Source organism: Bubalus bubalis, chromosome 2 (genome assembly GCF_019923935.1).
Source record: "Bubalus bubalis isolate 160015118507 breed Murrah chromosome 2, NDDB_SH_1, whole genome shotgun sequence".
NCBI classification, from domain to species: domain Eukaryota; kingdom Metazoa; phylum Chordata; class Mammalia; order Artiodactyla; family Bovidae; genus Bubalus; species Bubalus bubalis.
In genome coordinates this window covers 77,034,931-77,048,399 of record NC_059158.1, presented here as the reverse complement: position 1 = coordinate 77,048,399, position 13,469 = coordinate 77,034,931, and the positions used below count along the sequence as shown (strand labels likewise).

General features: G+C 38.7%; 1 protein-coding gene across 1 annotated transcript in view; it reads left to right on the top strand.

Moving 5' to 3' along the window:
* The window catches only part of LOC102411899 (plasma membrane ascorbate-dependent reductase CYBRD1), a 32,962-nt gene extending 26,268 nt beyond the window's left edge, over window positions 1-6,694 (top strand). Inside the window, exons 3-4 of the mRNA XM_006070245.4 lie at window positions 2,204-2,358; window positions 2,946-6,694. Of these exons, the coding sequence (XP_006070307.2) occupies window positions 2,204-2,358; window positions 2,946-3,246 (456 nt within the window). The 3' untranslated portion in view covers window positions 3,247-6,694. The remainder of the gene's footprint in view (window positions 1-2,203; window positions 2,359-2,945) is intronic.
* The last annotated feature ends 6,775 nt before the right edge of the window (window positions 6,695-13,469 follow it).

Sequence of the window (13,469 nt, the reverse complement as noted above, 5' to 3'; positions counted from 1 at the left end):
TTTAAAAATAACTTGATGTTGAAAAAAATGTTTTCATAGCAAAAGTAAGACTTAGAGTGAAATCACCCTGGAGTCCTGTAAGTCTGATGTCCCATCTACTTAGATCATTGAGCTTTATGGGATTATAAGAGACACACAAGATAAATCCTGAAAGAAATAAGAGAAAACATTAAGAATTATTTAAAACAATAAGAATCTTAGAAATTTCAGAAGAGGCAGGAGAATAGGAATATGGAAAAAAAAATATTTCCATGGATTAGTACAGAAAAGATAGTGTGAGTTACTCATAGAAATATATTTGTCCTAAATCCTTGGCAGTCACTCACCTAAGCCCCATTTTTGTATAGAAAGTGCAACCTATACATTAGGATGCTTGCCCTTTGATATTAATACTAAAAGAATCAATCACTAAAGAGCACTGAAGGAGGATTAGGAACACTCTGAACCACCAAGGAGGACTCTCTGAACCCTTTCTAATATATTCAGGCATTCGTGACATTAATGAAAAATAAAATATGCAAACCAGCCAAAAAATGCATTTTCAGTTACTTTGCATTCATTACTATTGCCTTTATGCTGATTTCTAAATGTGTTTTAGGGCATCAAACCCCTTCTGTTTTCATTCCTCTCTATCCCCCTTTGATCTCAATCAGGAAAAATGAACAGTGATGCTAGTGTTTCTTCTCATTCTCCTCTCTTCTCATAGTTGTTTTGTTAGGGTGGTAGATCCCAAAGAGATAGCTGAAAAAAAAATACCCCACTAAACTCAGTGGTCATTAAGTCATCTTTATTTTCTGGAGGCGAAGTGATTCCTTAATGGGCAGGAATGTGGGACAACAAAACAAACTGTGAAAGTATTAACAGACTTCAGTTTCTATAAGAATCTTATTGTCTTCACTGCAGAGAAGTATCCCAGTAAGGATTTAATTATTGAGGAGATGGAGAGAATTTTCTGCAGAATTCATTTCTTCCTCATAAAAAAAAACAAAAATTGTCATGTTTTTTCCACATAGCTTTCTTTAGGTTGTACTGACACAATGTGTCCTATTGTACTTAGATTTACTGACTTAAAAGTCTTTTACTTCCCTTCCTACTTGGCAATCTTACGGAAACTGATAAGAACAATTAAGTATCAGAATGTCCACTGTAGCCTTATTAATGGCAGCAAAAAACTGGAAACAGCAATGTCCAGTAATAGGGAACTGAATAATTTGTTAGTCTTAAAATATTAGCCATTAAAAGAATAAACTAGATAAACATGAGTTGATACGAAAAGATCTCCAAGATATACTGTTAAGAGAAAAAAGCAATATGCAGAACAAATATGTACAATAAAACCCCACTTACATTTTTAAAAACTCCCTTTCTCTCTCTAAAAAAATTTTTATTGAAATATAGGTGATTTACAATGTTGTGTTAGTTTCAGGTATACAGCAAGATGATTGTTATATGTAAATATATATGTGTGTGTGTGTACACACACACACACACACACACACACACACATGCTGTGCTGTGCTAAGTCACTTCAGTCGTGTCCAACTCTCTGCGACCCTATGGACTGTAGCCCGCCAGGCTCCTTTGTCCATAGGATTCTCCAGGCAAGAATACTGGAGTGGGTTGCCATGCCCTTCTCCGGGGCATCTTCCTGACTCAGGGATCGAACCCACATCCCTTACGTCTCCTGTATTGGCAAGCGGGTTTTTTACCACTAGCGCCACCTGGGGAGACATGCGCGCGCGTGTGCACACACACACACACACACACACACACACACACACACACTCTTTTTTAGATTCTTTCCATTTTAGGTTATTACAAGATATTGACTATAATTCCCTGTGCTATACAATAGGTCCTTTTTGGTTATCTATCTTATGTATAGTAGGGAGTATGTTTTAATCCCATCCTCTTAATGTATTCCTCCCCACCCTTTACCTTTGGTAACCATAAGTTCATTGTCTATGTCTAACTCACTTTCTCTTTAAACACACACACACATATGCTTGTTTGGTCATAGAAATTTTATGAAAAGATGCTTGAGAAAGTCATCGTAGGTGTCACTTTTGAGTGGAACTAGAATGGGGAAACTTGGTTGTAAATGAAATGTTTTCTCATTGTGCACATATTGCTTCTCTAACAATAATTTTAAAACAGTTAAAACTTACAATTAATTGATAACCTCTGAATTTTTGATGTTTAGCTTCTCCTAGGTTTTTTTGTCTTTCTGCTTCCTTGGGCTCCACTTTCTCTCCGAGCACTTCTCATGCCCATACACGTCTATTCCGGACTTTTCATCTTTGGAACAGTGATTGCAACTGTACTTATGGGATTGACTGAGAAACTGATTTTTGCCCTGTAAGTTTCATAGTTTTCCTAACTGCAATTCTTCAGCTACAAAATATTAAATACTTGCTCATTGGACAAATATAAATGTGACAAAATTTTTTAAATGGTGAAAATAAAAAATTTAAATATTTATTTTAAAAAATGTGTTTTACATGTAGTGTAGCATTAATAATGCTTGAAAGAAAAACCAAGCAGTCCAACAAATTGTACCACTCTTACAAAGCAACCTTTGAAGTTATATATGCCCTTTCAATTGATATACATGTTTTATGATATACATGATATACAATTTGATATACATATTTTTATGTTAACTGTAATTATGTATACCTATTTTGTATCATCCTTTTTTTGATTTTAAGTGGTACAGATGTTTTAGATGCTATATTATTTTCATACTTTAAGAAATTTTTAACAGTTTTGTACTAATCCACTGAGTGAATTATATGAATTTCTTAATATCAAGCTTTAAGGGAATTTATGTTGAATTTACACACACTGTACCAGTGTGCCTTTTGAGCAAATAATTCAAGACTGTTTGGCATGTTGCTGTATCACTCTGTTTGTAACTGGACATACTCTCTCTTTTTCTATAGGAAAAGTCCTTCATACAGTTCATTGCCACCAGAAGGTATTTTCACAAACACCCTTGGCCTTCTGATTCTGGTGTTTGGGGCTCTCATTTTTTGGATAGTCACCAGACCACAATGGAAACGTCCTAAAGAACCGAATTCTGTCCTTCTTCAGCCAAATGGAGGTGCTCCAGAGGGAGTGGAGAGCTCCATGGCAATGAACTTTGGCAGCGTGGACAAATCAGATCCGGAGTTAAACAGTGAAGCAGCAGCAAGGAAGAGAAACGTCACCCTTGATGAGGCTGGACAGAGATCCACCATGTAAAATGGGGTAGCAATGTAGCCATATAACTCCAGTGTAAAAAACTAGCTCTCCAGTTTAGCTTCTCCTGTTTACCCATGAGATGGTTGAGGTCCACAGGGGCAATATTTATTCTAATCAGAAAATAGGATGTCTTGAAAGTGTTTATATTGATTGAGGCTTATAAACTTACCCAAATTGAAAGGGAGATGATCAATGTAAATATTAATAACAGTAGATATAAATTGTGCTTATATTACCTTTTTCTCGTTGAAGACCAAAGCATTTAGCACAGTGCCTTGATCATAGAACAGATGATCAAAATGTGTCTACAGTTGGTAAATCTGATAAACTGTCAGCTTCCCTGGCCTCTTATCATGTAGTCATTTTCTGTTTATTCTGGGAATCCAGTTATAAAGTTTTGGAATCAGATCATGAATATCTGGGACAGAGTTAATGCTACACAGGTATCATGACTAGGGCCCAGAAAAAAATGTAGGAAAGGAACTGGCTCCCTTTTCCCTGTACCTGCCCTTTGCTCCCCCGCTGGCTGGTTTGTCCTTAGATTGGCCCTGGAGAGCAGGGTTTATTTTAGGGCACTTTGGATCAGTGACAGGACTGTAGGTAGCTCAAGGTCTCCTCTGGTCGGACCTAGAAGTTTTTCCAAATTGACTTAATCCCAAGGCTTCCTTGGGTTTGGTGTACTTTATGATCCAGATTCCAAACCTAATTATGATGAGAATATACCTGAATACATAAGCAGTATAAACTGTTCTACAAACCTCAAAGAACACTTCCCCCCAAGTTTCTGGTGTTTTTAAACATGGAACTTACTAAGTGCCAGTACTATCCTAAGCACTTTATAAATCTTAGCTCATTCAATCCCCAGATATAAATTTTGCAGTAGGCACCATTAAAATCTTCATTTTACAGATGAGAGATCTGAGAGAGGTTAGTAGCCTGCCTGAAGGTCACACAGCTAATGAGTAGTGAAACTGAGACTCCAAAACTGGCATTTTGGCACCTCAGGTCAGTCCATGATTCACTATGTTATTGTCTTCATGCGTGCATCCTAAGTCGCTCAGTCGTGTCTCTGTGACCCCAAGTCCCTGCCTGGCTTCTCGTCCATGGGGTTCTCCAGACAAGAATCCTGGAGTGGGTTGCCATTTCTTTCTCCAGGGGATCTTCCCAACCCAGGGAGCAAACCCAGATCTTCTGCATTGCAGGTGGATTCTTTACCCTCTGAGCCACTAGGGAAGCCCTTGCTAATTTACACCTGCTTTGACCCACCTTTGGATAAACCTCATTTGATGGGATGCAGTAGAGTCTTTAAAATTTACCTTCTGGCTCTGTTTACAAGGCAGATTCCTCAAATAAACAAGGAAGAGGGCCTACCCTTACCTGGAGATTCACCATGGGCACCCTGCCACTGCCAACAAGCCGTGGCTTACCTTGATGCTCCTTTGATCTTAAAATTGTGTCTTGGTAATCAAGAGAGGTTTAGGCAAGAACATCTATAGTTTTCAAAGTTCATCAATTATCATTTCGGTTCTTCAGAATCTTAGCTGCTAAACAGCTTTGGGTTTAGAGGTAGGAGAGATGAACTTCATGGTCTGCCCTTCCCAGGGGGCAAAAGCTAGGGTCCTTCCTGATTTGGATGGAATTCTGGGGGGTATCTTGTGTTTTGGGTTCTCAGTAGTGAATTAAGACTCAGAGATGATAGTTTTCATGCGTGAGATCTCTGTATAGACTCTGGCCTGGTAAAACCTAGAGTGGTGCCTATGCTGAAACAATGCATTTTATCTGAGGGTTGATTTTTGGTTTCCCTGCAATTTTAAACTGTTTCTACCAAATAAACTTAACGTTTTTGGTGTTTAGTGAATTTCCTTTTAGGGTAACTGGTTATTATGCCCATAGACTGAATATGAGCTACTCTCCATCACATCCCTGAAATTTGATGATAATCATTTGAGTCACTAGCCAAAACACTGTTGTCTTCTTCATTCTGTTTCCAAAATTTTGGCAATAGTCATAGGGATCCCCAGTGCCCAGCCCAATGCCTGGCATATATGTATGCAATATGCACATAAATTCAGTAGAAGTAGAGCCTGCTGCAATTTGGGTCCTAAATGGAAGGAGGAATTGAATTGTCACACAGAAACATATTTTGGTAAATGGATGTTTCATTACATAGAGGTGCACAAAATTCCAGGTATTTTGGGGGGCAAGGGGTTAATGACCACCCCAAGGATTGAAGCTGCCATTCCATTTCATACAGTCCAGGAAAGAGGCTATCAATGAAAAGTTAATTATGGGTTTGGCACTAGGCTGTGCTGCCCCATTGAGAAGTATTGGAGCACTCCTCATCTTAGCCCTTTATTTTATCCCTCTTGTGGGTTAATGTGAGGTTCATCTTACAGATATTATAAGAACTTCTTTTCTTTCTTTCTCAACCTTTGTGAAAACAATGAATAGTAAAATATATCTAGAAACCTTTCTGTTTGAGATTCTTTTAATGGACCTTTTATTCTAATGATAATTATACCTTTATCTTTCAAAAGCTGGTATTTCCTACCTAAAGCATCTCCCCCCAAAATATCTCATTAAAAAGTCCACAAAAAGAACACAGAGAAGAAAGCCTTAGGTGTCAATTCCAAAACAGTGATTGAAATCTTCCCAAATAATTATAGCTTATATCATCTACAGAGATAGTCTGGCTTGCCTTACCCCATAATCTAATTTCAGGAAAAAAAGCTATATTTTAACACGCATCTAAATCAACACTAAAGCCTTTTGTCTCGAAGGATTTATTGAGAAACTCAGATGATTATACTTTTTAAATTAATGTTATCAAAACTGTACAAATTCCTGTGCTCATTGTGTCAAACTGAATCCACCCTCCAAAGTGCCTTCCTCCCTTTCCTCTCCTGATTTCATTTAAGCTGTGCGGGTTAGAAACAGTATCTCAGACCTTATGATCAAATGACAAAGGAGATAATCACGCTTTTTAAGGAATACTGACAAGTGATTTTTGTTTCTAAAGGACAAAATAAAGAGGATGTCTTGCTTTTAATTAGGCTCTTTCCCTGCTGAGTTGGAAATTCCAGTGCAAAACTGATTGACCGCAACTGCCAAATTTGAAAGCCTGAAGTAAAGCTTTTTGCTAATTTTATTGCAGCAAGATGGAATTTTTATCTTTGTATGTCCTTTTTTAGATAACTCTGACAGAAAACTGTAACTGCTATGTCTTCGAGCTACACATAGGAAAGTATAGAGGAATGAAAACTTCTTTATCCTCTACAAAGTACCTGAAAACTTTAAGTGGAAAAGATTCCTCTGTTTAAAATCTACCTTTTTAATCTCAATACATTTATGCAAAAATGTTAAATAGCCTGAATATAATTTTGTAGAAAAAATATGCATCTATTTTTTTCTTGTTTTTATATAGTAATAAAAGTTATTTTGGAAGCTATTTGTGTATATTATTCGTGTTGTAGACATTGTTCTGAAAGTCTCTTTCCCAGGTTGTTTTTTGTTAGTTTTTCAATGGGGAAGAATTTTTTTAAGTTTTGTGGAATGGAATATCAGTAAACAAGGATGTAACAGCTATTAGCGATTTCAGGCCTCCAAATGTGAATGAAGTCTCCCAAGGGGGAAAACAATATCTGCAATCCAGCACATGCCACCATGCCCCCTACAGTGATTGCCAAGGAGCTGGGTGGGAGTGGGGGGAGGAGGGCAGTGAAAAGTCAAAAAACAGATACAGATGCTGGCCCAGATAGCTGAGATGCATATGAAAGGAATGACTTCAAAAATCCCAGACTCTTGTTTCTTCCCATACATAGAAGAATGCTAAATTCCTTACCTTGCTATTTGGTTTTCCTTACATAACAATAATCTTTGATGTTCAAACGCCTGCTCCCTTTGTTACAAACTTGTATGTAGCCTGACTCCCTCCTCCTCGGAGCAGTCTCTCAGGTCTACCTGAGATCCCGTCTCCCAGACTTGAAGTCCTAAGATTTTCCCACCGAATAAAACACTCTCTGCTTTCAGATTGTAAACTACTTTTTTAGTCAACAGTTTGTTTATTGTTGAAAATGCTGTCAGATTTCTCTAAACCGTGTACTCTGAGTACCGTACCTTTATATTGCCAGAAGGATCAGAGACTGTTTCAAAACTGTCATGGTGTTTTCCTCCATATAGGATCTAAGCTGGCACCATACTCTATAGTATAGAAGGGAACCAAAATTAAGCAATCAAAGCACATGCAGTGTAAGTTAGAAAAAGACTTCCTTTGGTGGTCCAGTGGCTAAGACTCCATGCTCCCAACGTGGAGGGGGGTGCCTGGGTTTAATCCTTGATCAGGGAACTAGATCTCACATTTCACAACTACAGATCCCGCTTACCCCTCCTAAGACCCCTGGCTCAGTCAATTAAATATTAAAAAATAATAATAATAAAACTGCTAGTTATTACAGAACTCTGTATTTATAGTAACTTATTCTCAAGAAGGGGGCTTCCCTGGTGGCTCAGAGGTTAAAGCGTCTGACTGCAATGCAGGAGACCTGGGTTCGACCCCTGGGTTGAGAAGATCCCCTGAAGAAGGAAATGGCAACCCACTCCAGTACTCTTGCCTGAAGAATCCCATGGAAAGAGGAGCCTGGTGGGCTACAGTCCATGGGGTCGCAAAGAATTGGACACGACTGAGCGACTTCACTCACTCACTCATTCTCAAGAAAGCCTTCCCAGGTGGCGCTAGTGGTAGAGAACCTGCCTCCCAATACAGGAGACACAAGAGACACAGGTTTGATCCCTGGGTTGGGAAGATTCCCTGGAGGAGGAAATGGCAATCTACTCCAGTATTCTTGCCCAGAGGATCCCATGAACAGAGGAGCCAGGTGGGCTATAATCCATGGGGTCACAAAGAGTTCACACATGACTGACCAACTGAGCACACACACACAATCTTTGAGAAAACATAATTCATTATGGATGAATGGCTGTATTTTTATTTTTTCCACACGAAAAAAGATAATTAGCACCTGAGCAGTGTCAATATTCATTGAATCTTAATTTAATTGCTCATTTAGTCTTTTTCACCTACTTTTTGTCTCCTGGGAAATGTTAATGGTATTTTATGTTGTGTAGGTGTAATAACACTGTAATTGTGAATGTCCTATTATGCGATAGAGCCATGATATTGGGTAAATTGAATCTGTATAAGTTACATATTTTGCCACTGATTTATATTATCAATTTCAGGCATATCATATTTCATTTCAGATTGATCTTAATTGGCAAGTACTTTTGACATTTTTTAAAAGATATGACTCAAGCACACGGTCGTATAATTTTATATATATTAGCTCATTCAGTTTAATTTCCAAGTGGTCTAGACATGTCACAGTGCCCACCATGCCCTGGCCCCTCCAGGCAGCTCCATTTTACTGACCACACACAACCTGCATTTCCTCTGTCACAATCAATTATACATATTATTATAAGTCCACATATAATGTTTACAGTTTTGTTTTATATAATCATAAGTATTTTAAAGAAATGAAGATGTACTACATTCATGTTTCTTAGACCATATTTCAAACTAAAAATCTTACGAAAGAAAGAGAAATCACAAGTAGTTTTCCAGTGTCTGTCATCCTCTCCTGAACTCTAAGTTTCCACCTGGCATCCTCTACCTCATCCTGAAGAACTTCCTTTAGTAATTCTTTAGTGTGGGTCTGCTGATGATAAATTCTTGTTTTCCTTTTTCTAAAAATAGTCTATATAATTTTCATTTTTGAAAGATATATTCCCTGGGTGTAGAATTCTGGGTTGATAGATTTTTCATTTTGACACCCTAAAGATGTTATTCTACTGTGTTTTTGCCTCAGTAACTTATGATGTTTAGACAGTAGTTAGGGGAGTTCCCTGGTGGTCCAGTGGTTAGGACTTGGCCCTCTTGCTGCTGAAGTTGGGTTTCAACCCTGGGAACTAAGATCCTGCACATTGCATAATAGAGCAAAAAAAAAAAAGATAGTAGTCAGCAGTAGTCAGTTGTATTATTGTTTCCTTGTATGTAATGTTTTTTTTTGTTTCTGGCCATTTTCAAGATTTTCTCTTTATCTTTGGTTTTGGCAGTTTAATTATTATATAGTCAAGTGTATGTTTTTTTAAAAAGTTGTACTTTAGGCTTACTGAACCTCTTGAATCTATAAATTTATGTCTTCTACCAAACTTGGAGCATTTTTAGCTATTGTGTCTCCAAATATTTTTTTGCCCCATTCTCTCTTCTCTTTCTAGAACTCCATTTACAATGTGTTTGAGCTTTTGATATTGCTCCCAGGTCACTGAGGCTCTGTTCATTTTTTTAAATTATATATATTTTTAGTAAGTAAGAATTCAAGTTAGTGAACATTTCTGTATTTTATATTCCCTCTTCTTCTACTTAAAAAAAAAAGTGTAGTTTTGAAATAATATAGGCTCATAGGAAGTTGCAAAGATGGTACAGAAGTATCATGTACTTTTGACCCAGTATGCCCCAATGATTATATCATGCATAAATATGTGTGCGTGCATGTGTACTAAGTCGCGTCAGTCATGCCCAACTCTTTGCAACCCTATGGACTGCAGCCCACCCCGTTCCTCTGCCCATGGGATTCTCCAGGCAAGAATACCTGAGTGGGTTGTCATGCCCCCCTCCAGGGGATCTTCCCAACCCAGGGTTCACACCCGAGTCTCCTGTGGCTCCTGCATTGCAGGCAGATTCTGGGCAGATTCTTTACCGCTGAGCCAGCGGGGAAGCCCTTGCATAAGTATCGTATAATATAAAACTGGCAATGGTGCAGTGTGAGTTTGTAGTTCTCTGCCACTTTATCATGTACAGATTCATGATACCACCACCACAATCAAGATCCAACTTTGTGCATTACCACCAAGTTCTCTCACAAAACTCTTATATTCACATTTACTTCCTCTCTCCTACACCATTTATAGTCTCTTCCCCCACCCACCAAATTTTATTATGGTTGTCTTAAGTATTTCCTCTACCTATTGAGAATCACATCAGATAGTATATAATTTTTGATTCAACCATCCAAACAAAGTATAGAAGACTCAAGATCAGGAAGAAATCCATTGCATTTTCCATATATATTAATATTTGCTCTCTAATTTGTTATTCCTTCCTTTCCAATGTTCCAAGATTTCTTTCTTTTTAGGAAACACTCTGTATCCATTCTTTTAGAGCAGGTCTTCTCACAACACATTCTCTTAGTTTTTATCTTAGAATGACTTTATTTCCTCTTCATTCTTGAAGGATATTCTCAGTGAATATTGAATTCTGGGTTCACAGTTTTTTCTTTCAGCACTTGGAGAATATTACCCCATTCCTTTCTGGCCTCTATGGTTTCTGATGAGAAATCTGTGGTCATTTAAATAGTTTTTCCTTTATAGGTAAGGTAACTTTCTTTCTTGTTGTTTTCAAGACTTTTCCTTTGTTTTTTGTTTTTGGGAATTTGGTTGTGATCTGTATGGGCATGGATTTCTGTGTCCATTCATTTCAAGCATGTTTCCATTTCTATCCCTGAGCATAGCTGCTTTATAATTTTTGTCTACTGATACTAATGTCTTGATCATTTTGAGATGAGTTCCCATTGATTGCCTTTTCTCTTGAATGTGGATTGCATTTGCATTTCTTAGTATGTCTACCAATTTTTATTGTATCCTAGACACTGTTAATGGTTGAAGAGACTCTGGGTCATATTCCTCTAAAGCAGGGGTCCCCAAACTCGGGATCTAATGCCTAATGATCTGAGGTGGAGCTGATGTAATAATAACAGAAATCAAGTGCACAACAAAAGAAACATGCCTGAGTCATCCTGCAGCCACCCCCTCCCACTCCTCACTTCATGGAAAAATTGTCTTCCATGAAACTGGTCTCTGGTACCAGAAAGGTTGGGGACTGCTACTCTAAGAATATTGACCTTTTGCTTTAGTAGGCAGTAAACTTGGTCAGACTGACGAGCAAGCAGCAGCTGAAGTTTCTGCTCAGTTCTTTTAGCATCTGCTCATGCATATATAATTCAAGGGCAGCCAAAGGTGTGATTCAAGTTTCTGTGCAGAATTAAAACTCTTCCTTAGAGCCTCTCTTCTGCCTAGGATTCTCTCCATTCTTTCAAGCCGCTCTGGTCACTCTGAACTTTGTCCTTTGGTTCTTCAAGCAGATAAATCCTAGAGTTTTCTATTGAATTTCAGCCGCCTTGCTTTACAGAGATCAAAGCCTCTCTTCAGCAGAAAAACTAAAAATGGAAGCTTACCTAGTGCCAATCCCTTCTTCCAAATGTAGGCTGTACTCCAATTTCTGCCTGCTTTTCATGGCTTTCTAGTGTCTTCAGGTAGTTAAAAAAAATTTTTTTTTCCAGAATTTTTAGCTGTTATCTGTGGAAGGGCTTGTCTAATAGAAGTTACTCCTCCATTACTAGAAACCAGAACTTTGCAACACTTTTCATTGCTGTGCTGTGTGCTGTGCTTAGGTGCTCAGTCGTGTCTGACTCTTTGCAACCCCATGGACTGTAGCCCCCAGGCTCCTCTGTCCATGGGGATTCTCCAGGCAAGAATACTGGAGTGGGTTGCCATGTCCTCCTCCATGGGATCTTCCTGACCCAGGGATTGAACCCAGGTCTCCTACATCGCAGGCAGATTCTTTACCATCTGAGCCACCAGGGAAGCCCAAAAATACTAGAATGGGTGGCCTATTCCTTCTCCATGGAATCTTCCCAATCCAGGAATTGAACCAGGGTCTCCTGCATGGCAGGCAGATTCTTTACCAGCTGAGGTACTAGGGAAGCCCTTTCATTGCTAATGATATGAATTAGCATATCATTATAATATGCTTATATGATGTGAATCTACAAGGCAGAGTATATAATACGCAGAATTTTACTGATTTTGACCAGAAATATCTTTTTGTTTGTTTTAATGGAATAGCTGCAGAATGACCGCTTCGCATTGGGAAAAGCTGATCAGAGGACAGCCTTATTCGAGGTGTCCTTACAACTTCTTGCCAAAACCAGACCTTGCTTATCATCCACTTAGATTTAATTCTCACTTAACTCAATGCTACAGAAAACATACCTGTTTTAAATAGCCTGCAATTAAGGTGAGAGTTTGACCTTTGTTGTAAGGTAAGAACTGTAAGGGAATATTAAGTGATTGTGATCTCCACTTAAAAATGTCTGAGCATCTAGGTATGTGTCACTGGACAAGAGAAATTTTCTGAATCTGAGATCTTATTCTGACAGCTTGACACTTTGAGATGGGAATACAGACAAAACAAATACATACAAGGACAGGTTACTTGAGGGGATACGCACCATGTGAAAGCAAAGGCGTTTTTTACTTGGATTCTGAAAGGAGTCTGCTGCTGCTGCTGCTGCTGCTAAGCCGCTTCAGTCGTGTCCAACTCTTCGTGACCCCATGGACTGCAGACCCCACTGGTCTACTACTGACCAATTCAATTCTTTGTTCCAAGTGAGCAACCCAACTTTTTATTTTTTAATTTTGAATTGATCTTTTCCCAGGTGATATCTTTGGCATGAGTTAGTTTCCCCCTTTAGTACAGAAATCATATCTCTTTTTAGAATAAAAAGATTGTGAAGAAGAAGAGGGAAAAACAGATGGGAAAATCTTGTGAAGATAATACTGGTTACTAATTTATCAAGTACACACAGTACCTAAAGTCCTATTGTATAGCATAATAGTCTCTGCAACTCTATTCTGGTTTACAATACTACACTGATATGGCAGATTAACTGCTTTAAGTAGTGGTTCCTTTCTAGGCTTAGCACCAACCACCTCCCTGAAATAGCTTACAAGATGGTCAACATCTGGTAAAAGAGACCAAACATCACCCCACCTTCTGTGCCTTGCTAAATTTAGCATCTCCTCCAAAACCTGAGTCAGGCATCACCCAGGGCAGCCCCACTCTGGCTCCTGCTCCCCTCCTATGCCCCTGTTCCCACTGCCCTTTGGTCTGGGTGGAGCATTTCCCCTCAGAGGGTTCACAGAACCCTGTTCCTGCCACAAACCCAGCTTATCAGATCATACCTGTTGCTTTTTAGCTCTCTAAAGAATCCCCCTGCAATGCGGGAGATCCCAGTTCAATCCCTGGATTGGGAAGATCTCCTGGATTGAGGAAATGGCAACCCACTCCAGTATGCTTGCCTGGATAATTCCATGGACAAAGGAGC